The sequence below is a fragment of the Rhinoraja longicauda genome, chromosome 11, assembly GCF_053455715.1.
Source record: "Rhinoraja longicauda isolate Sanriku21f chromosome 11, sRhiLon1.1, whole genome shotgun sequence".
Lineage (NCBI taxonomy): Eukaryota > Metazoa > Chordata > Chondrichthyes > Rajiformes > Arhynchobatidae > Rhinoraja > Rhinoraja longicauda.
Window position 1 is genome coordinate 1,573,393 of NC_135963.1, and position 21,979 is coordinate 1,595,371.

General features: G+C 51.6%; 1 protein-coding gene across 1 annotated transcript in view; it reads left to right on the forward strand.

Annotated features, from left to right (window-relative positions):
- LOC144598189 (vitellogenin-like) overlaps positions 1-21,979 on the forward strand; it is a 55,724-nt gene that overhangs the window by 13,930 nt on the left and 19,815 nt on the right. The window contains exons 10-21 of the mRNA XM_078408080.1: positions 804-822; positions 873-902; positions 2,174-2,298; positions 4,962-5,063; positions 8,988-9,107; positions 12,587-12,776; positions 13,346-13,430; positions 14,813-14,998; positions 16,789-16,921; positions 19,002-19,221; positions 20,965-21,116; positions 21,610-21,831. Of these exons, the coding sequence (XP_078264206.1) occupies positions 804-822; positions 873-902; positions 2,174-2,298; positions 4,962-5,063; positions 8,988-9,107; positions 12,587-12,776; positions 13,346-13,430; positions 14,813-14,998; positions 16,789-16,921; positions 19,002-19,221; positions 20,965-21,116; positions 21,610-21,831 (1,584 nt within the window). The remainder of the gene's footprint in view (positions 1-803; positions 823-872; positions 903-2,173; positions 2,299-4,961; positions 5,064-8,987; positions 9,108-12,586; positions 12,777-13,345; positions 13,431-14,812; positions 14,999-16,788; positions 16,922-19,001; positions 19,222-20,964; positions 21,117-21,609; positions 21,832-21,979) is intronic.

Below are 21,979 nucleotides of genomic sequence, written 5' to 3' on the forward strand. Positions count from 1 at the left end.
GTTGGTGAGCCAAAGGGCCAGATTCCACACTGTATGTATATCTAACAGTAGTTACAGTAGAGATACAGCGAGGAAACTGGCTCTTCAGCCCATCGAGTCTGCGCCGACCAGCGATCCCCAAACATGAACACTACCCTACGCACCCTAAAGAATTTTTATTTTAACGAAACCAATTTAACCTACAAACCTGGTAGACACAAAGTGCCGCAGTAACTCAGCGGGACAGGCAGCATCTCTGGAGTGAAGGAATGGGTGACGTTTCGGGTCGAGACCCTTCTTCAGACCCGAATAGGTAGCGTTTTGGTTGCGGACCCTTCTTTAGACTGATTGTTGGAGGTGGGGGAGAGGTAGGAAATCTAGAAGAGAGGAGGAGGCTGGCAATAGGTGGAGGCAGACACGCAATGCTGGAGTAACTCAGCGGGTCAGGCAGCATCTCAGGAGAGAGGGAATGGGTGACGTTTCGGGTCGAGACCATCAGTCCTGAAGAAGGGTCTCGACCCGAAACGTCACCCATTCCTTCTCTCCAGAGATGCTGCCTGACCCGCTGAGTTACTCCAGCATTTTGTGTCCACCTTCGATTTAAGCCAGCAACTGCAGTTCTTTCCACAAACCACAAACCTTTGGAGTGTGGGAGGAAACCGAAAGATCTCGGATAAAACCCACGCAGGTCACGGGGAGAACGTACAAACTCCGTACAGACAGCGCCCGTAGTCGGGTTGGAACCCGGGTCTCCGGCGCTGTGAGGCAGCAGCTCTACCCACTGCACCCTCTGGTTGTAACGTGCCTCTCTTCCCTATCAACAGGGCCAGAGCCAGCAAGATGGTGCTGAAGTACTTGGGATCAAGGTTCGATCGGCTTGGGTTCCGCTTCAGTCAGAGTTTCCCACCCCGATGTGTTCAGCTGTAAGTGTCAACCAACCAACCTCCACATTCCCTGCTTGTCCTTGTGATCGTCAGGACACGTTACCTGCAGGAGTAAGGGTATGGCCCAAGATTCATCCTTTATATCACCATCAATTAATAAACAAATAAATAAATAAAACAAATAAATAAGTAGACAGATAGATAAATATGGATAGATAAAGAAATAAATGGATGAATGTATGAAAAACAATATTCACAGCCATAGAAACCATAGAAAATAGGTGCAGGAGGAGGCCATTCGGCCCTTCGAGCCAGCACCGCCATTCATTGTGATCATGGCTGATCATCCACAATCAGTAACCCGTGCCTGTCCTTCTCCCATACCCCTTGATCCCGCTAGCCCCTAGAGCTCTATCTAACTCTCTCTTAAATCCATCCAGTGAATTGGCCTCCATTGCCTTCTGTGGCAGAGAGTTCCACAAATTCACAACCCTCTGGGTGAAGAGGTTTTTTCTCACCTCGGTTTTAAATGGCCTCCCCTTTATTCTTAGACGTTCATCTGAAAAAAACTAAGTTAAACTAAATGAACCTTCAAACTCGAGTCCAGGGTTGTCCAGAACTGCAGACAAAACTCCAAATGTGGCTAACCAAAGTCCTGTAATGCTGCATCGGGGCCTCCTGACTGATGCACCCAATATTCTAACTGATCAAGGCAAGCATGCCAGATGTCTGATTCACCACCCAGCTGAGTTGAGGTACGAGTTCATGAAATGCAAGATGTTCACTTCGTAAGAGGAATGATGCGGGTTACCTTGATCAGATCTCCTCACACTCCAGAGAAAGCAGTCTGTCCAACTTTCCCTGTAGCCAATGCCCCTAACCCAGGCAGCAGTCTGGTAAAGATAGACACAGAGTGCTGGAGTAACTCAGCGGGTCAGCAGCATCTGTGGAGAACATGGATAGGTGACATTTCACAGAGTGCTGGAGTAACTTAGCGGGTCAGGCAGCATCTTGGAGAACATGGATAGGTGACGTTTCACAGAGTGCTGGAGTAACTCAGCGGGTCAGGCAGCATCTGTGGAGAACATGGATAGGTGACGTTTCACAGAGTGCTGGAGTAACTCAGTGGGTCAGGCAGCATCTGTGGAGAACATGGATAGGTGACGTTTCACAGAGTGCTGGAGTAACTCAGCGGGTCAGGCAGCATCTGTGGAGAGCAGGAGTGGGTGAGACGCTTGTTGAGGCTGAGGTGGGGACATGGCCTCCCCACCCTGATGGTCACTGACCTGCTCTTCCTCTCTGTGACCTAGATAAGCTGATGACGGGGGTGTCGGCGAAGGTCGTCCTGATGAACAACGAGGGCAGCCTCATCCCGACTATGGCAGCAGCCAAAGTGTCTGGGCACATGTTGGGAGGCTTTGCCGATCTGATGGAGGTAACGTGGCCTGGCCCCAGAGCAACTCTGGCCAACCTGCACCTTGGTCTTGCCTTGTGTGTGGGCTGGAGACGGCTCAGAGCGTCACAGCATCACACAACACTAAACTCATCCATGCTCACCACCATGCCCCAACATCACCAATCCCAGCTGTCTAAATGTGGCTTACGCCCCTCCAAACCCCCCATATTCATGTCTTTCTGTAAATGCCTCTTAAATGTCTTTAAACCTTACCCTCGCAATTTATAGATCAAGTCTTTGAACTAATAGAAACATAGAAACATAGACAATAGGTGCAGGAGGAGGCCATTTGGCCCTTCGAGCCAGCACCGCCATTCATTGTGATCATGGCTGATCATCCACAATCAGTAACCCGCTCCTGCCTTCTCCCCATATCCCTTGATTCCACTAGCCCCTAGAGCTCTATCTAACTCTCTTTTAAATCCATCCAGTGAATTGGCCTCCACTGCCCTCTGTGGCAGAGAATTCCACAAATTTACAACTCTCTGGGTGAAAAAGTTTCTTCTCACCTCAGTTTTAAATGGCCTCCCCTTTATTCTTAGACTGTAGCCCCTGGTTCTGGAATGTTTTATAAACTTGGACCATAATGTCACTGCTCTTATATTCTTCACCTTGGTTAAAGAGTGCAAGCATCCCTTATGTATAAAGTCAGAGTCATATTCATAGAGTCATACAGCATAGAAACCGGCCCTTCGACCCAACTTGCCCATGCCCACCAAGATGCCCCATCTACAGGAAAAGAACTGCAGATGCTGGTTAGAATCGAAGGTAGACATGCTGGAGTAACTCAGCGGGACAGGCAGCATCTCAGGAGAGAAGGAATGGGTGACGTTTCGGGTCGAGACCCTTCTGCAGGCTGGGAAGGGGCTTGACCCGAATAGTCATCCATTCCTTCTCTCCAGAGACGCTGCCTGACCCGCTGAGTTACTCCAGCATTTTGTGTCTACTCCATCTACACTAGTCCCACCTGCCTGAGTTTGGCCCACATCCTTCTAAACCTACTCTATCCATGTACCTGTCCCAGTGTCTTATAAATGTTGTTATAGTTTCTGCCTCAACGACCTCCTGTAGGAGCTCATTCCATACACCCACCACCCTCCGAGTGAAAAAGGTGCCCCTCAGGTTCCTGTTAAATCTTTCCCCTCTCACCTTAAACCTGTGCCTTTTGCTTGTTGATTCCCCTGCTCTGGGGAAGAGAGACTGTGTATTCAAGTACAACAGTGTCCACAATGGGATGGAGGTGAATCAGACATGGTGTGGGCGAGAGATGGCGACCAAGGGTTTGTCACATTCAGCACAGGACAGGGACAGGCCCAGGCCCTTCGGCCCATCGTATCCGTGCTGAATGTCCTCACTGACCTCCATCTGCCAGCACTCAACCACCACCTCCGGCAGCTCAGTCCACACACCCATCACCCTTCGTGTAACAAAAGGTTGCCCCTCAGTTACCTAGTAAACGTTTCCCCTCTCATCTTAAACCTAAGCCTTTTGGTTCTTGATTCCCCGACTCTGGGTAAGAGACTCTGTGCATTCACCCGATCTATTCCCCTCATGGTTATTTACACCTCTATACAATCACCCCACTTCCTCCTGCACTCCAAGGAACAAAGTCCTAGCTTCTCCCTGTAGCTCTGGCCCTCGAGTCTTAGCAACATTATCGAGCCATACAGCGTGGAAACAGGCCCTTCTGCCCAACTTGCCCGTGCCGACCGAGATTCACCATCTACACTAGTCCTACCTGCCTGCGTTTGGCCCATATTCATGTACCGATCCAGATGTCTTTTAAACGTTGTGATATACCCCAGCAGTATTGTCATGTTCTCCACGCTGAGAGGATCTTTGTAAATCTTCTCTGCACTCTCTGTGACTTAACGGCATCTTCCCCACAGCAGGGTGACCAAAACTGAACCCAATAGTCCAAGGTGGACACAAGATGCTGGAGTGATTCAGCAGGTCAGGCAGCATCTTGGGGGAGAAGGAATGGGTGACGTTTCGGGCCGAGACCCTTCTTCAGACTAATGTCGGGGGAGGGGCCAGCTCCAGCCCCATCAGTCAATGAGATCACTACCAATCCTTTAACATCTCCACTTCCTTGCCCAATCTCCGTACCACTGGATTCCCCACGGTCCCACCACCCTACTGATCTCAACCTGTGTCTCCACGCTCTCCACAAGGGGAAGAATTCTGAACGTTCACAGACCCTTGAAGATAAAGACGTTCATCTAAGAAAATAAGATGCTCATGGTAGCAGAATTAGGCCATTCGGCCCATCAAGTCTACTCCGCCATTCAATTGTGGCTGGTCCATCTCTCCCTCTCAAGCCCATTCTCCTGCCTTGTCCCTGTAACCCCTGACAACCGCACTAATCAAGAATCTATCTATCTCTGCCATATCCAATGACTTGGCCTCCACAGCCGTCTGTGGCAAAGAATTCCACAGATTCACCACCCTCTGACTAAAGAAATTCCTCCTCACCTCCTTCCTAAAGGTACGTCCTTTTATTCTGAGCCCTCTGGTCCTAGACTCTCCCACTAGTGGAGACATCCTCTCCACACCCACTCTATCCAGGCCTTTCACTATTCGGTACGTTGCAATGAGCCCCCCCCATCCTCATCCTTGTCCTTCGCTCTGTTCCCCCCCAGGTGGGTGTACGGATGGAGGGTCTCCAGGAAGTAATTACAAAAAGTCGGGAGACGATCAGTGGGGTTCCAGACCTGAAGCAAATTCAACGCATCTTGAATAAGGTAGGACCCGTTCCCAGTGCATCCATATTGGAGACCCCAACGGTGGAACAGGCGGAGGGAGGATGATGGCTGACTTTAGTGGAGCGTCACAGCGTCTGGGAAGGTGGATGGATGAAGGCTGCAGGGCCCAGCTGTACAGGGCCCTAGTGAGACCGCACCTGGAGTACTGCGTGCAGTTTTGGTCTCCAAATTTGAGGAAGGATATTCTTGCTATTGAGGGTGTGCAGCGTAGGTTCACTAGGTTAATTCCCGGAATGGCGGGACTGTCGTATGTTGAAAGACTGGAGCGACTAGGCTTGTATACACTGGAATTTAGAAGGATGAGAGGGGATCTTATGGAAACCTATAAGATTATTAAGGGATTGGACACGGTAGAGGCAGGGAACATGTTCCCAATGTTGGGGGAGTCCAGAACCAGGGGCCACAGTTTAAGAATAAGGGGTAGGCCATTTAGAACGGAGATGAGGAAAAACTTTTTCAGTCAGAGAGTTGTGAATCTGTGGAATTCTCTGCCTCAGAAGGCAGTGGAGGCCAATTCTCTGAATGCATTCAAGAGAGAGATGGATAGAGCTCTTAAGGATAGCGGAGTCAGGGAGTATGGGGAGAAGGCAGGAACGGGGTACTGATTGAGAATGATCAGCCATGATCACATTGAATGGAGAGGACAGTCACACTCGCTTCCAGTGACCGCCGATGAGGATGATGGATATTGGAACAGGGAGTTGGAGTTAAATGTTGTTAGTTTAGTTTAGTGTAGTTTAGATTATCATTGTCACATGTGCCGAGGTACAGTAGAAAGCTTTGTTGTTGCGTGCTATCCAGTCAGCAGAAAGACTATACACGATTACAATCTAGCCGTGCACAGATACAGAATAAAGGTTACAACATATAGTGCAAGATAAAGCACAAGTAAAAATACAGTGACCTCCATAATGATTTATTCACAAAATGCTGGAGTAACTCAGCAGGTCAGGCAGCATCTCGGGAGAGAAGGAATGGGTGACGTTTCGGGTCGAGACCCTTCTTCAGTCTGAAGAAGGGTCTCGATCCGAAACGTCACCCATTCCTTCTCTCCCGAGATGCTGCCTGACCTGCTGAGTTACTCCAGCATTTTGTGAATAAATCGATTTGTACCAGCATCTGCAGTTATTTTCTTATATATATGTGCCCTCCATAATGTTTGGGACAAAGACCCATCATTTATTTATTTGCCTCTGTATTCCACAATTTGAGATTTGTAATTGAAAAAAATCACATGTGGTTAAAGTGCACTTTGTCTGATTTTAATAAAGGCCATTTTATACATTTTGGGTTCACCATGTAGAAATTACAGCTGTGTTTATACATAGTCCTCCCATTTCAGGGCACCATAATGTTTGGGACACATGGATTCACAGGTGTTCAGGTGTGTTTAATTGCCTCCTTAATGCGGGTATAAGAGAGCTGAAGAGAAATCTGAAGGGGACTAGCCCCCAAAACAAGCATTAGCTAAAGATGTCTGCAATACAGGCCTGAGATCATCACCAGAGAAAACACCCAACCCAGCAACTGGTGATGTCCATGAATCACAGACTTCAAGCAGTCATCGCATGGTCCATTAGAGAGTCAGAGTGGACAGCTATGTGCTGAGCCGGAAGAAATGTTAGTTTGACGTCTGTGGTGGGAAAATTAATGGAAAAGATACTTAGGGACAATATATATAATTATTTGGATAAACAAGGCCTGATTAGAAACAGTCAACATGGATTTGTGCCTGGAAGGTCATGTTTGATTAATCTTCTTGAATTTTTTGAAGAGGTTACCAGGGAAATTGATAAGGGCAATGCTGTGGATGTTGTCTATATGGACTTCAGTAAGGCATTTGACAAGGTTCCACATGGAAGGTTGATTAAGAAGGTTAAATCGTTGGGTATTAATAGTGAGGTTGCAAGATGGATTCAACAATGGCTGAATGGGAGATACCAGAGGGTAATGGTTGACAATTGTATGTCAGGTTGGAGGCCAGTGTCTAGTGGAGTACCCCAAGGATCTGTTGGGTCCACTGTTGTTTGTCATTTACATTAATGATCTGGATGATGGTGTGGCAAATTGGATTAGTAAATATGCAGATGATACTAAGATAGGTGGTGTAGTTAATAATGAAGTAGAGTTTCAAAGTCTACAGAGAGACTTGGGCCTTTTGGAAGGGTGGGTTGAAAGATGGCAGATGGAGTTTAATGCTGATAAGTGTGAGGTGCTGCATTTTGGTAGGACAAATCAAAATAGAACGTACAGGGTAAATGGTAGGGAATTGAGGAATGCAGTGGAACAGAGGGATCTGGGAATAACTGTGCATTGTTCCCTGAAGGTGGAATCTCATGTGGATAGGGTGGTGAAGAAGGCATTTGGTATGCTTGCCTTTATAAATCAGAGCATCGAGTATAGAAGTTGGGATGTAATGTTAAAATTGTACAGGGCATTGGTGAGGCCGAATCTGGAGTATGGTGTGCAGTTCTGGTCGCCAAATTATAGGAAGGATGTCGACAAAATGGAGAGGGTACAGAGGAGATTTACTAGAATGTTGCCTGGGTTTCAGCACTTAAGCTACAGAGAGAGGTTGAACAGGTTGGGTCTTTATTCTTTGGAGCGTAGAAGGTTGAGGAGGGACTTGATAGAGGTTTTTAAAATTTTGAGAGGGACGGACAGAGTTGACGTGGGTAGTCTTTTCCCTTTGAGAGTGGGGAAGATTCCAACAAGGGGACATAGCTTCAGAATTGAGGGACAAAAGTTTAGGGGTAACATGAGGGGTAACTTCTTTACTCAGAGGGTGGTGGCTGTATGGAATGGGCTTCCGGTGGAGGCTGGCTCGATTTTATTATTTAAGAGTAAATTGGGTAGGTATATGGATAAGAGGGGATTAGAGGGTTATGGTCTGAGTGCAGGTAGATGAGACTAGGTCAGGGAGAGTGGTCGGCGTGGACTGGAAAGGCCGAACGGGCCTGTTTCCGTGCTGTAGTTGTTATATGGTTATATGGTTAGATGCAAAGAATATGCAACAAAATACTAAACATGACTACTTTCATTCACATGACATTGCTGTGTCCCAAACATTATGGTGCCCTGTAATGGGGGAACTATGTATAAACACAGCTGTAATTTCTACATGGTGAAACCAAAATGTATAAAAATGGCCTTTATTAAAATCTGACAATGTGCACTTTAACCACATGTGATTTTTTCTATTACAAATCTCAAATTGTGGAATACAGAGGGAAATAAATAGATGATGGGTCTTTGTCCCAAACATTATGGAGGGCACTGTTGTTCAAAGGTGTGCAACGAGGTGGATGGGAGGTCAGGACCGTACTCCAGCTGGTGAGAGGAGTGCGGTCACTTCCATGAGAAGAGGGACAGAATATGGATGAGGCCATTCCCATATCAGTAAGCTGGATGAGGCCATTCGCTGTGGTCTGCCTGCTCTCCTGGTCAGTATGGGGTGGCACAGTGGCGCAGCGGGTAGAGCTGTCTCACAACGCCCGAGACCTGGGTTCCATCCTCGCCACTTCCTCATCGACCCTAGCACTATGTGTTTCCAATAGCTACAGTTGTTTTAGTTCATTTTAGAAATACAGGCCCTTTACACTAGTTCTACCCTACACACACGAGGGACAATTCACGGCAGCCAATTCACCTACAAATCCGCACATCTTTGGAGTGTGGGAGGAAACCGGAGCACCCGGAGAAAACCCGCGCAGGTCACGGGGAGAACGTGCAAACTCCGTACAGACAGCGCCTGTGGTCAGGATGGAACCCGGGTCTGTGGCGCTGTGAGGCAGCAGCTCTACCCGCTGCACCACCGTGCCGCCCTGTGTGGCTGAGTTTTGCCGTCGGCTGGTGAACTGCCCTGATGTGCATTCACGGGAGGTCTCTTCTTTCTTTCCCCAGTTCCCGGATCTGAAGCCGGCGCCACAGACAGTGCCTCTCGCCTCAGCTTACCTCAAGCTGTTTAACCAGGAGATTGGTTACGTTGACCTCCGCAGGGATTATATTCACAAAGCTCTGCAAGTGAGTGGAATCTCGGACACGTCTCAGCTTCAGTTCAGTTTATTGTCATGTGTACCGAGGTTAGGGTTGCCAACTGTCCCGTATTACCTGGGACATCCCTTATTTTGGGCTAAATTGGTTTATCCCGTACGGGAATGTCCTTGCCCTGTTGTCGACCCAGACAGTGCAGGGTAACGGAGTGTATTTGGGGAGCGGGGCCGAGTGTGTTTGCCCAATGGAGGTTGCATAGCAACCCGCCTCCCGGCCTGGGCGGCTGCCATTGGTGGAGTGGGAGCACGTGACCGCTGGCTGGCTGAGGTCACGCGGGGCGGTGACGTCACCTTGTCCCTTATTTGGGAGTGAGATAGTTGGCAACCCCTAACCGAGGTACAGTGAAAAGCTTTTGTTGCGTGCTAACCAGCCAGTGGAAAGACAATACACGATTACAATCGAGTTGTTTACAGTGGACAGATACATGATAAGGTAATAACGTTTAGTGCACGGTAAAGCCAGTAAAGTCCGATCAAAGATAGTCCGAGGGTCTCCAATGAGGCAGATAGTAGTTCAGGTGGCTCTCTAGTTGTGGTACGATGGTTCAGTTGCCTGATGCGTTTTCATGCGACCATCTGACCCGGTCGACACTTTCAACTCAGGAGCTAACATTTATTTCAAGAGGACTAGAATACAAAAAACAGGGATGTAATGCCGAGGTGCTGGCCAGGGTCCATTTAGTGCAGTGTGAGCCATTTTGGGTCCCATATCTGTAGAAGGATGTGCTGGCCCTGGAGAGGGTCCAGAGGAGGTTCATGAGAATGACCCCAGGTATAAGTGGGTTAATCTATGATGAGCGTTTGACAGCACTGGGCCTGTATTCACTGGAGTTTAGAAGGACGAGGGGGGACCTCATTGAAACACATTGAAAATATTGAAAGGCTTGGATGGAGTGGATGTGGAGAGGATGTTTCCATTAGCGGGAGAGTCTAGCACCAGAGGTCACAGCCTCAGAATATAAGGACGTTCCTTTGGGAAGGAGATAAGGAGGAATCTCTTTAGTCAGGGGGTGGTGAATCTGTGCAATACTTTACCATAGAAGGCCGTGGAGGCCAAGTCAATGGATATTTCTAAGGCAGGGATAGATAGATACTTGATTAGTACGCGTTTCATTGAGACATAGTGTCGTGGAAACAGGTTTCAGCCCTACCTGCCCAGCTCCACTAGTCCCACTTGCCCACGCCGGCCAACATGCCCCATCTACACTAGTCCCACCTGCCCACACCGACCAACATGCCCCATCTACACTAGTCCCACCTGCCCACACCGACCAACATGCCCCATCTACACTAGTCCCACCTGCCCACACTGGCCAACATGCCCCATCTACACTAGTCCCACTTGCCCACGCCGGCCAACATGTCCCATCTACACTAGTCCCACTTGCCCACGCCGGCCAACATGCCTCATCTACACTAGTCCCACCTGCCCACACCGGCCAACATACCCCATCCAAACTAGTCCCACCTGCCCACACCGACCAACATGCCCCATCTACACTAGTCCCACCTGCCCACTCAGCCCAACATGCCCCATCTACACTAGTCCCACCTGCCCACACCGACCAACATGCCCCATCTACACTAGTCCCACCTGCCCACACCGACCAACATGCCCCATCTACACTAGTCCCACCTGCCCACACCGACCAACATGCCCCATCTACACTAGTCCCACCTGCCCACACTGGCCAACATGCCCCATCTACACTAGTCCCACTTGCCCACGCCGGCCAACATGTCCCATCTACACTAGTCCGACTTGCCCACGCCGGCCAACATGCCTCATCTACACTAGTCCCACCTGCCCACACCGACCAACATGCCCCAGCTACACTAGTCCCACCTGCCCACACTGGCCAACATGCCCCATCTACACTAGTCCCACCTGCCCACACCGACCAACATGCCCCATCTACACTAGTCCCACCTGCCCACACCGGCCAACATACCCCATCCAAACTAGTCCCACCTGCCCACACCGACCAACATGCCCCATCTACACTAGTCCCACCTGCCCACGCAGCCCAACATGCCCCATCTACACTAGTCCCACCTGCCCACACCGACCAACATGCCCCATCTACACTAGTCCCACCTGCCCACACCGACCAACATGCTCCATCTACACTAGTCTCACCTGCCCACACCGACCAACATGCCCCATCTACACTAGTCCCACCCGCCCACACCGGCCAACATGCCCCATCTACACTAGTCCCACCTGCCCACACCGACCAACATGCCCCATCTACACTAGTCCCACCTGCCCACACTGACCAACATGCCCCATCTACACTAGTCCCACCTGCCCACACCGACCAACATGCCCCATCTACACTAGTCCCACCTGCCCACACTGACCAACATGCCCCATCTACACTAGTCCCACCTACCTGCACTTGGTCCATATCCCTCCAAACCTGTTCAACTGCTTCTTAAACGTTGAACGTCCTCTGGCAACTTGTTCCACACACTCACCACCCTTTGTGTGAAAAAGTTACCCCTCTGATTCTTATTAAATCTTTTCCCGTAGATAGACACAAAAAGCTGGAGTAACTCAGTGGGACAGGCAGCATCTCTGGAGAGAAGGAACGGGTCACGTTTCGGTTTGAGATCCTTCTGACCGTAAACCTATGTCCACTGGTCCTCGATTCCCCTATTCTGGGCAAGATACTCTGTGCATCTACCCAATCTATTCCTCTCATGTCAGGGGTTGTGGGGAGAAGACAGGAGAATGGGGTTAGGAGTACGGTTGCCAACTACCTCACTCCCAAATAAGGGACAAGGTAACGTCACTGCCCCACGCCTCATGTGACCTCATCCAGCCAGCGACCACGTGCTTCCGCTCCACCAATGGCGGCCGCCCGGGCCATGAGGCGGGTTGCTACGCAACCTCCGTTAGGCGGCGCCCGGGCCTCCTGACCTACGGTGGCCCTCTGGCCGACAGTGTCCGGACCTTCAGTGGCCCCCGGGCCTACACTGTCCGGGCCTACACTGTCCGGGCCTACACTGTCCGGGCCGACACTGTCCGGGCCGACACTGTCCGGGCCGACACTGTCCGGGCCGACACTGTCCGGGCCGACACTGTCCGGGCCGACACTGTCCGGGCCGACACTGTCCGGGCCGACACTGTCCGGGCCTACACTGTCCGGGCCTACACTGTCCGGGCCTACACTGTCCGGCGTCCGGGCCTACACTGTCCGGCGTCTGGGCCTACAGCACCCGGCCTACAGCGTCCCCCAGGCCTAATAACGGACAAGATCGGTCCAGTACGGGACAAATCAATTTAGTCCAAAATACGGGATGTCCTGGATAATACGGGACAGTTGGTAACCCTAGTTAGGGAGATATAGATCGGCCGTGATTGAATGGCGAAGTAGACCTGATGGGCTGAATGGCCTAATTCTGCTTCTGGAACCAATGATCCGTTACGATTGTCCTTCGCAGGCACTCAGCGGCCTGGATGGGAGACGGGGAATGCTGAGGAGAGTGTTGGAGCGGCTGAGGAAGCCGGTGGAACTGCGCCCGGCCGCGGCGCTGTTGGCGATGGAACTGCGTCGCTTTGTGCCCACGTGCGTGGGCATGTCCACCGAACTCACCATGGTCTCGGCAGCTGTCGCCAAGGCCGACCTCAACGGTACGTCCCAAACCGTCACAGAGCGCTGGAGGAACTCAACCACGTTGCAGGAGGCAGTTCCCTTATGTTATAGAGTCATAGAGTGATACAGTGTGCAAACAGGCCCTTCAGCCCAACCTGCCCACACCGGCCAACAATGTCCCAGCTACACTAGTCCCATCGCGGCCTGCGCGGGTCAGGCAGCATCTCTGGAGAACATGGATAGGTGACGTTTCACAGAGTGCTGGAGTAACTCAGCGAGTCAGGCAGCATCTGTGGAGAACATGGATAGATGACGTTTCACAGAATGCTGGAGTAACTCAGCGGGTCAGGCAGCATCTGTGGAGAACATGGATAGGTGAGGTTTCTGTGAAACGTCACCTATCCATGTTCCCCAGAGATGCTGCCTGACCCGCTGAGTTACTCCAGCACTCTGTCTTGTTTTATAAAGTTGCGTTATTTCTACTGAGGAAGCTTGCCAGCAGCCAGCAGCCAGCAGCCAGCAGCCAGCAGCCAGCAGCCAGCAGCCAGCAGCCAGCAGCCAGCAGCCAGCAGCCACTGTGACTGATGCCACTCTCTGTCTCTAACAGTTGAGGCCAAGATCCCGGCTTCCATCTCATCCTTGTCCCAGTTGCTCAGCGCCGACGTTGAACTAAAGACACAGATCAAGCCGAGGTACGTGCACCTGGACACCTGCGTTCCAAAGAATGGAATTCTTTATCCTTGTAGGTAGATTCGTGACTAGTACAGGTGTCAGAGGGTATAGAAACATAGACAATCGGTGCAGGAGTAGGCCATTCGGCCCTTCGAGCCAGCACCACCATTCAATATTATCATTGCTGATCATCCAAAATCAGTAACCCGTTCCTGTTTTCTCCCCATATCCCTAGATTCCTTATGGTTATGGGGAGAGGTCAGGAGAATGGGGTTAGGAGAGATAGATCAGCCATGATTGAATGGCGGAGAAGGCTTGATGGGCCGAATGGCCTAATTCTTTTCCTATCCCTTCTGACCTTATGAATTAATGGCCTTCACAGCTGTCTTTGGCAAAGTCAGTGGGTATTTTTAAGGCAGAGATAGATAGATTCTTGATCAGTGCGGGTGTCAGGGGTTTTGGGGAGAAGGCAGAAGATTGGGGTTGGGAGGGAGAGATAGATCAGCCGTAATTGAATGGTGGAGTGGACTAGATGGGCCGAATGGCCTAATTCTGCTCCTAGAACTTCTGAACAGTTTCGTTTATTGTCACGTGTACCGAGGTACAGTGAAAAGCCTTTTTGTTGCGTGCTATCAGGTCAGCGGAAAGACAACACATGATTACAATCGAGCCGTTCACGGTGTACAGGTACAGGAGAAAGGAAATAACGTTTGGTGCAAAATAATGTCCAGTAAAGTCCAATAGTCTAAGGGTCTCCAATGAGGTAGATAGTAGTTCAGCACTGCTCTCTGGTTGTGGTAGGATGGTTCAGTTGCCTGATAACAGCCGGGAAGTAACTGTCCCTGAATCTGGAGGTGTGTGTTTTCACACTTCTGTACCTCTTGCCTGTTGGGAGAGAGGAGAAGAGGGAGTGACCGGGGTGAGACTGGTCCATAATTATGCTGCTGGCCTTGCCGAGGCAGCGTGAGGTTAGGGTTGCCAACTGTTCCGTATTAGCCGGGACATCCTGTATTTTGGGCTAAATTGGTTTGTCCCGTATGGGACCGCCCTTGTCCCGTATTAGTAGGGTTGCCAACTTCCTCACTCCCAAATAAGGGACAGAGGGTGACGTCACCGCCCCGCGCCCTACGTGACCTCACCCAGCCAGCGGCCACGTGCTCCCGCTCCACCAACGGCGGCCGCCCGGGCCGGGAGCATGTAGCCGCTGGCTGGGTGAGGTCACGTGGGGCGCTGGGCAGTGACGTCACCTTGTCCCGTATTTGGGAGTGAGGAAGTTAGCAACCTTACGTGAGGTGTAGATGAATTCAGTGGAGGTGGTGGTTCAGTGCTGTGACCTGATGTTTTCAGTGCCTTTGTGCAGGTGTCCTGTCTAATTCACTCTTCTCTCTGTTCTCTCCCACAGTGTGGCTGTTTACAGCAAGGTCGTGTTGGGAATTAACACTCCCTTCCTCCAGTCCGGTCTGGAGCTCACTGCCAAACTCCACTCTGCCCTGCCGCTGGACGTGTCCGTGAAGATCAACGTCAAGGAGGGCAGTCTGCGGGTGAACAGCGTGCCAGTGCAGCACGAGAGGCAGATGGTCACCCTGAAGTACTGAGCGCCATCTTCCCATTATAGACAATAGGTGCAGGAGGAGGCCATTCAGCCCCTCGATCCAGCACCGCCATTCAATGTGATCATGGCTGATCATTCTCAATCAGTACCCCGTTCCTGCCTTCTCCCCATACCCCCTGACTCCGCTATCCTTAAGAGCTCTATCTAGCTCTCTCTTGAATGCATTCAGAGAACTGGCCTCCACTGCCTTCTGAGGCAGAGAATTCCACAGATTTACAACTCTCTGACTGAAAAAGTTTTTCCTCATCTCCGTTCTAAATGGCCTACCCCTTATTCTTAAACTGTGGCCCCTGGTTCTGGACTCCCCCCCCCCCCCCCCCCACCCTTTGTTTCTCCTTTTCTCGGGAAAGTGGGAGGAAGCCTCAATGAAAGGACCCCATGTGGTGGAGTAACACTGTGCTGGATGTCCATCAGAGACGGCCATAGATTCCACCACCAAAACCCAAGCAAACAAAAGTAGACAAAACAAAGATTTTATATAAGACAAGGGGGATGTTGTGATATTGTAGGGACTACTTTATTGTATCACAAGGACTACTTTGTTTGCCTGTGTAGTAATGTGTATATAAGGTAATGAGGTGATTAGGTGGCCACTCTGGTTCCAGGCGGCCTTGGAATAAACAGCCTAGAGTTAAGCTCCACCATGATAACTTTGTAAACACGTGTATTCGTGGTCCGACCAGAGTCGCACCAAAGGTATAACAGATACCAGGACCACAAAGTACAACACACCCTAGTGGCCAATTAACGCCCTGTGCTTCTTTGTGATGTGGGAGGAAACCGGAGTACCCGGAGGAAACCCACATGGTCACAGGGAGAAGGTGAAAACTCCACACAGACAACACCTGAGCTCGGGATTGAACCCAGGTCTCTGGTGCTGTGAGGCACAGCAGGGCACTACAGCACAGGTCCACAATGTGCTGAACATGATGTCCATCTTATCATCTTCTCTGCCTGCTTCTATATTCTATATCCCTCCGTTCCCTGCATGTCCATGTGCAGATCCAAAAGCCCCTGAAACTCCACTATCATATCTATCCAACCTCTCCCTGGAGCAGGAGGCCTCGAATCCAGGCAGCATTCTGGTAACTTCTGCACCCTCTCCAAAGCTTCTACATCCTTCCTGTATAGGGGTGACCAGAACTGCATGCAATGCTCTAAATGTGGCCTCACAAGTCCCATAGAGCTCCATCGTGACTTGCTGACTCTTGCACTCAATGCGGCTAGCAATAAAGGCAGGCATGCCACACACCTTCTTTACCAGCCTCACCTTTACTGAGCCATGAGAGCGGCACGGTGGCGCAGCGGTTGCTGCTTTAGGGCGCTTACAGCGCCGGAGACCCGGGTTCGATCCTCACTACGGGCGCTGTCTGTACGGAGTTTGTACGTTCTCCCCGTGACCTGCGTGGGTTTTCTCCGAGATCTTCGGTTTCCTCCCGCGCTCCAAAGACGTGCAGGTTTGCAGGTTGATTGGCTTGGTATAAGGTATAGATTGTCCCTAGTGTGTGTAGGATAGTGTTAGTGTGCGGGGATCGCTGGTCGGCGCAGACTCGGTGGGCAGAAGGGCTTGTTTCCGCTCTGTATCTCCAAACTAAACTGAACTTGGACTCTTGCTGCTCCACGAGTTGGGGAAATATTGGCTGTTGGGGAGAGGGCCGGGCGGAGGGATTAAGTGGGGAGATGTTTCAATGGGCCAGCGAAGAGTGACGTGGTCTTCTGTTCATGCATCACTCTGTGAAGACTTACTGACGACATTGTCCCTGCAGATCGGAGGTGTTTGCTGTTTCAAGAAGCATTGAGAATTTGGTGCCAGTGAAAGTGTTGCCCATCTTGCCCGAAATTAAGGAGGCCAACATTGCACATCAAAAGTTCAAGCCTTCACAAGAGGCTCAGAGTGAAGTGAGTTTGCTTCATGTTAACTAATAATACTTATAGGGCCATCTAGTGAGGTTGCTGTAGATTACAAACACAGAACACAGAACACAGAACAGTACAGCACTGGAACAGGCCCTTCAGCCCACAAGGTCCGTGCTGAACGTGATGCCAACATTAATCTCCTCTGCCCTCACGTGACCCATGTCCCTCCATTCCCTGCATATCCACGTGTCTATCTAAAAGTCTCCTAAACACCACTATGGTACCTCCCTCCACCCCTACCCCTAGCAGTATGTTCCAGGCCCCCACCACCTTCCCTGTAAAACACCTTGTCCCGCACATCTGTAAAATGTCCCCCTCTTACTTTAAAGCTACGCCCTCTAGTCTTTGATATTTCCATCCTGGGGACAAACATTCTGGCTGTCTGCCCTCTCTATGCCTCTCATCATTTTATAAACTTCTATCAGGTTTTCCCCTCAACCTCCAGCGTTCCAGAGAAAACAATCCAAATCTGTCCAACCTCTCCCCTGTAGATGATACCCTCTAATCTAGTGGGAAAACTACAGATCCTGGTTTAAATCGAAGGTAGACACAAAACGCTGGAGTGTCTCAGCGGGTCAGGCAGCGTCTGTGGAGAACATGGATAGGTGACGTTTCACAGAGTGCTGGAGTAACTCAGCGGGTCAGGCAGCATCTGTGGAGAACATAGATAGGTGACGTTTCACAGAGTGCTGGAGTAACTCAGCGGGTCAGGCAGCATCTGTGGAGAAGAATGGTGGGTGACATTTTGTGCCGGGTCCCTTCTTCAGGCTGTCCTGACCCGAAACATCACCTACCCTGTTTTCTCCACAGATGCTGCCTGACCCGCTGAGTTACTCCAGCACTCTGTGAAACGTCACCTATCCATGTTCTCCACAGATGCTGCCTGACCCGTTGAATTACACCAGCACTCTGTGTAAATTTTAGAAATAAACTTTATTTGTAATAAAAAATATATGCACAAAGTAAAAACAGGCAAAACGTAACACATTCTTATAAACCAGCATCTGCAGTTGCTTGTTTCATAAGGTCATAAGTGATAGGGGCAGGATTGGGCCATTCGGCCCATCAAGTCTCCTCCGCCATTCAATCATGGCTATTCTATCTCTCCGTCCTAACCCCATTCTCCTGCCTTCTCCCGATAACCCCTAACACTCGTACGAATCAAGAATCCATCTATCTCTGCCTGAAAAATATCCACTGACTTGGCCTCCACAGCCGTCTGTGGCAAAGAATTCCACAGCTTCACCACCCTCTGACTAAAGAAATTCCTCCTCATCTCCTTCCTAAAGGAATGTCCTTTAATTCTGAGGCTGTGCCCTCTGGTCCTAGACTCTCCCACTAGTGGAAACATCCTCTCCACATCCACTCTATCCAGGCCGCTCACTGTGTGCGAGTGGGCAGGGTGGGTGAGGTGGGCACTAGGGTTGCCAACTTCCTCACTCCTAAATACGGGACAAGGTGACGTCACTACCCCACGCCGCAAGTGACCTCATCCAGCCAGTGGCCACGTGCTCCCGCTCCACCAACAGCGGCCGCCCGGGCCGGGAGGCGGGTCACTACACAACCTCCATTAGGCGGCACCCAGGCCTTCACACCTACACTGCCCGGGCCTACACTGCTGGGGCCTACACTGCCTGGGCCTACACTGCCCGGGCCTACACTGCTGGGGCCTACACTGCCTGGGCCTACACTGCCCGGGCCTGCACAGCCCGGGCCTGCACTGCCCGGGCCTACACTGCCCGGGCCTACACTGCCCGGGCCTACAGCGCACCCCAGGCCTAATACAGGACAAGGGCGGTCCCGTACGGGACAAACTAATTTAGCCCAAAATACAGGATGTCCCGGCTAATACGGGACAGTTGGCAACCCTAGTGGGCAGGGTGGGCAAGGTTGTTGACTCATCTCCTTCCTATAAGCAGGTTCTTTAATTGTGATTGTTTTTCTACGTGAATGTTTGTGTGTGGGTGAAGTGTGGCTTGCTGGAGTTTCAGGGCCACCCGTGTGAAAGCTGGATGCAGATTGTAGCTGTGCTGTTGAACACTTTGCTCTTGCTCCTCCACAGGCCGATGTTTATTCTGCATTGGGGATAGAGGAAGCAGAGTGTTGGGACAACGCCCAGCGTCCAGCCCCAAAGCCAAGCCACCTGAACTCCTGCCTCAGCATGCCCACCTTCGGCCTGGAGATGTGTGTGGACACAAAGGTTGCAAACGCCCTCTACCTCCGCCACAGCCCTCTCTACCGGCTGCTGGGAACCCACGCTGCCAGGCTGCTCGTCAAACCAGGTCATTACTTCACAAGTGTCCTTCCTTGGCATGTGGGTGGCTTTGGAAGGTTTTGTCATAGAGTGGTCCAGTACGGAAACAGGCCGTTCAGGCCAACTTGCCCACACCAACCAACATGCCCCATCTACACTAGTCCCACCTGCCCAGGCCAACCAACATGCCCCATCTACACTAGTCCCACCTGCCCACACCGACCAACATGCCCCATCTACACTAGTCCCACCTGCCCACACCGACCAACATGCCCCATCTACACTAGTCCCACCTGCCCACACCGACCAACATGCCCCATCTACACTAGTCCCACCTGCCCACACCAACCAACATGCCCCATCTACACTAGTCCCACCTGCCCAGGCCAACCAACATGCCCCATCTACACTAGTCCCACCTGCCCACACCGACCAACATGCCCCATCTACACTAGTCCCACCTGCCCAGGCCAACCAACATGCCCCATCTACACTAGTCCCACCTGCCCAGGCCAACCAACATGCCCCATCTACACTAGTCCCACCTGCCCACACCGACCAACATGCCCCATCTACACTAGTCCCACCTGCCCACACCGACCAACATGCCCCATCTACACTAGTCCCACCTGCCCACACCAACCAACATGCCCCATCTACACTAGTCCCACTTGCCCACACCAACCAACATGCCCCATCTACACTAGTCCCACTTGCCCACGCCAACCAACATGCCCCATCTACACTAGTCCCACTTGCCCACGCCTACCAACATGCCCCATCTACACTAGTCCCACCTGCCCACACCGACCAACATGCCCCATCTACACTAGTCCCACCTGCCCACACCGACCAACATGCCCCATCTACACTAGTCCCACCTGCCCACACCGACCAACATGCCCCATCTACACTAGTCCCACCTGCCCACACCGACCAACATGCCCCATCTACACTAGTCCCACCTGCCCACACCGACCAACATGCCCCATCTACACTAGTCCCACCTGCCCACACCGACCAACATGCCCCATCTACACTAGTCCCACCTGCCCACACCAACCAACATGCCCCATCTACACTAGTCCCACCTGCCCACACCGACCAACATGCCCCATCTACAGTAGTCCCACCTGCCCACACCGACCAACATGCCCCATCTACACTAGTCCCACACCAACCAACATGTCCATCTACACTAGTCCCACCTGCCCAGGCCAAGCAACATGCCCCATCTACACTAGTCCCACCTGCCCACACCGACCAACATGCCCCATCTACACTAGTCCCACTTGCCCACACCGACCAACATGCCCCATCTACACTAGTCCCACCTGCCCACACCGACCAACATGCCCCATCTACACTAGTCCCACTTGCCCACACCGACCAACATGCCCCATCTACACTAGTCCCACCTGCCCACACCGACCAACATGCCCCATCTACACTAGTCCCACTTGCCCACGCCAACCAACATGCCCCATCTACACTAGTCCTACCTGCCCACACCGACCAACATGCCCCATCTACACTAGTCCCACCTGCCCACACCGACCAACATGCCCCATCTACACTAGTCCCACCTGCCCACACCGACCAACATGCCCCATCTACACTAGTCCCACCTGCCTGCATATGGCCCATAAGTTGCCAACCCTAGATTTCTTGGCAGAGCAATTTCCCTCCTGGGATAATCAAGTTGTATGGTATGGTATGGTAATAAAGGACGGTTGAACATGTTCTAACAAACGTGGTTTCCCTTTGGCAGTCGGTGCTCAGGCGGCCATCACCAAGTTAACGCTGCAGGTCCAGACCGGATCCAAAGCTGCATCACAAATGATGCGCCCGCTTGAGAAAGAGGAGCCACTCCTTCAACGAACCCCTGGAAGGACCGTGTTCATGAAAACGCCACACTCTCAGGTACCGCATCAGACCTGGAACAGGGAAAGGCCTGGATAGAGTGGGTGTGGAGAGGACGTATCCACTGGTGGGAGAGTCTGGGACCAGAGGGAACAGCCTCAGAATAAAGGGACTTTTCTTTGGGAAAGAGATGAGGAGGAATTTCTTTAGTCAGAGGGTGGTGCCTGAGCCGCTGAGTTACTCCAGCACTCTGTGAAACGTCACCTATCCATGTTCTCCACAGATGCTGCCTGACCTGCTGAGTTACTCCAGCACTCTGTGAAACGTCACCTATCCATGTTCTCCAGAGATGCTGCCTGAGCCGCTGAGTTACTCCAGCACTCTGTGAAACGTCACCTATCCATGTTCTCCAGAGATGCTGCCTGAGCCGCTGAGTTACTCCAGCACTCTGTGAAACGTCACCTATCCATGTTCTCCAGAGATGCTGCCTGACCCACTGAGTTACTCCAGCACTCTGTGTCTGTGTTGTATTTAACCCTTGCCTTGTTTACAGTCCAGGTTACAAAATGGCAGTGTGATTGGGAGCTCTTCCTCCAGCAGTCAGTCACAGCCGGGAAGCAGCTGGTCCTGGAGCAGTTCCTCGTCGAGCGGCCGGACCCTCGGCGGGCACGGCAGCGGCCGTAAGGCAGGCGGTCAGCGACACTGGGCATCGGCTGGCAGCAGTGGGCACCGCTCCCACCACAGCAACATCCACGACTCTGTGTCAGGCAGCAGGGTATGCAGTATCCCTCTCTCTATACGTCCAGTCCAGTTTAGGTCAGAGGGGGCGGTCACGGTGGTGCAGCGGCAGAGTTGCTGCCTTACAGTGAATGCAGCACCGGAGACCCGGGTTCCATCCCGACTATGGGCGCTGTCTGTACGTA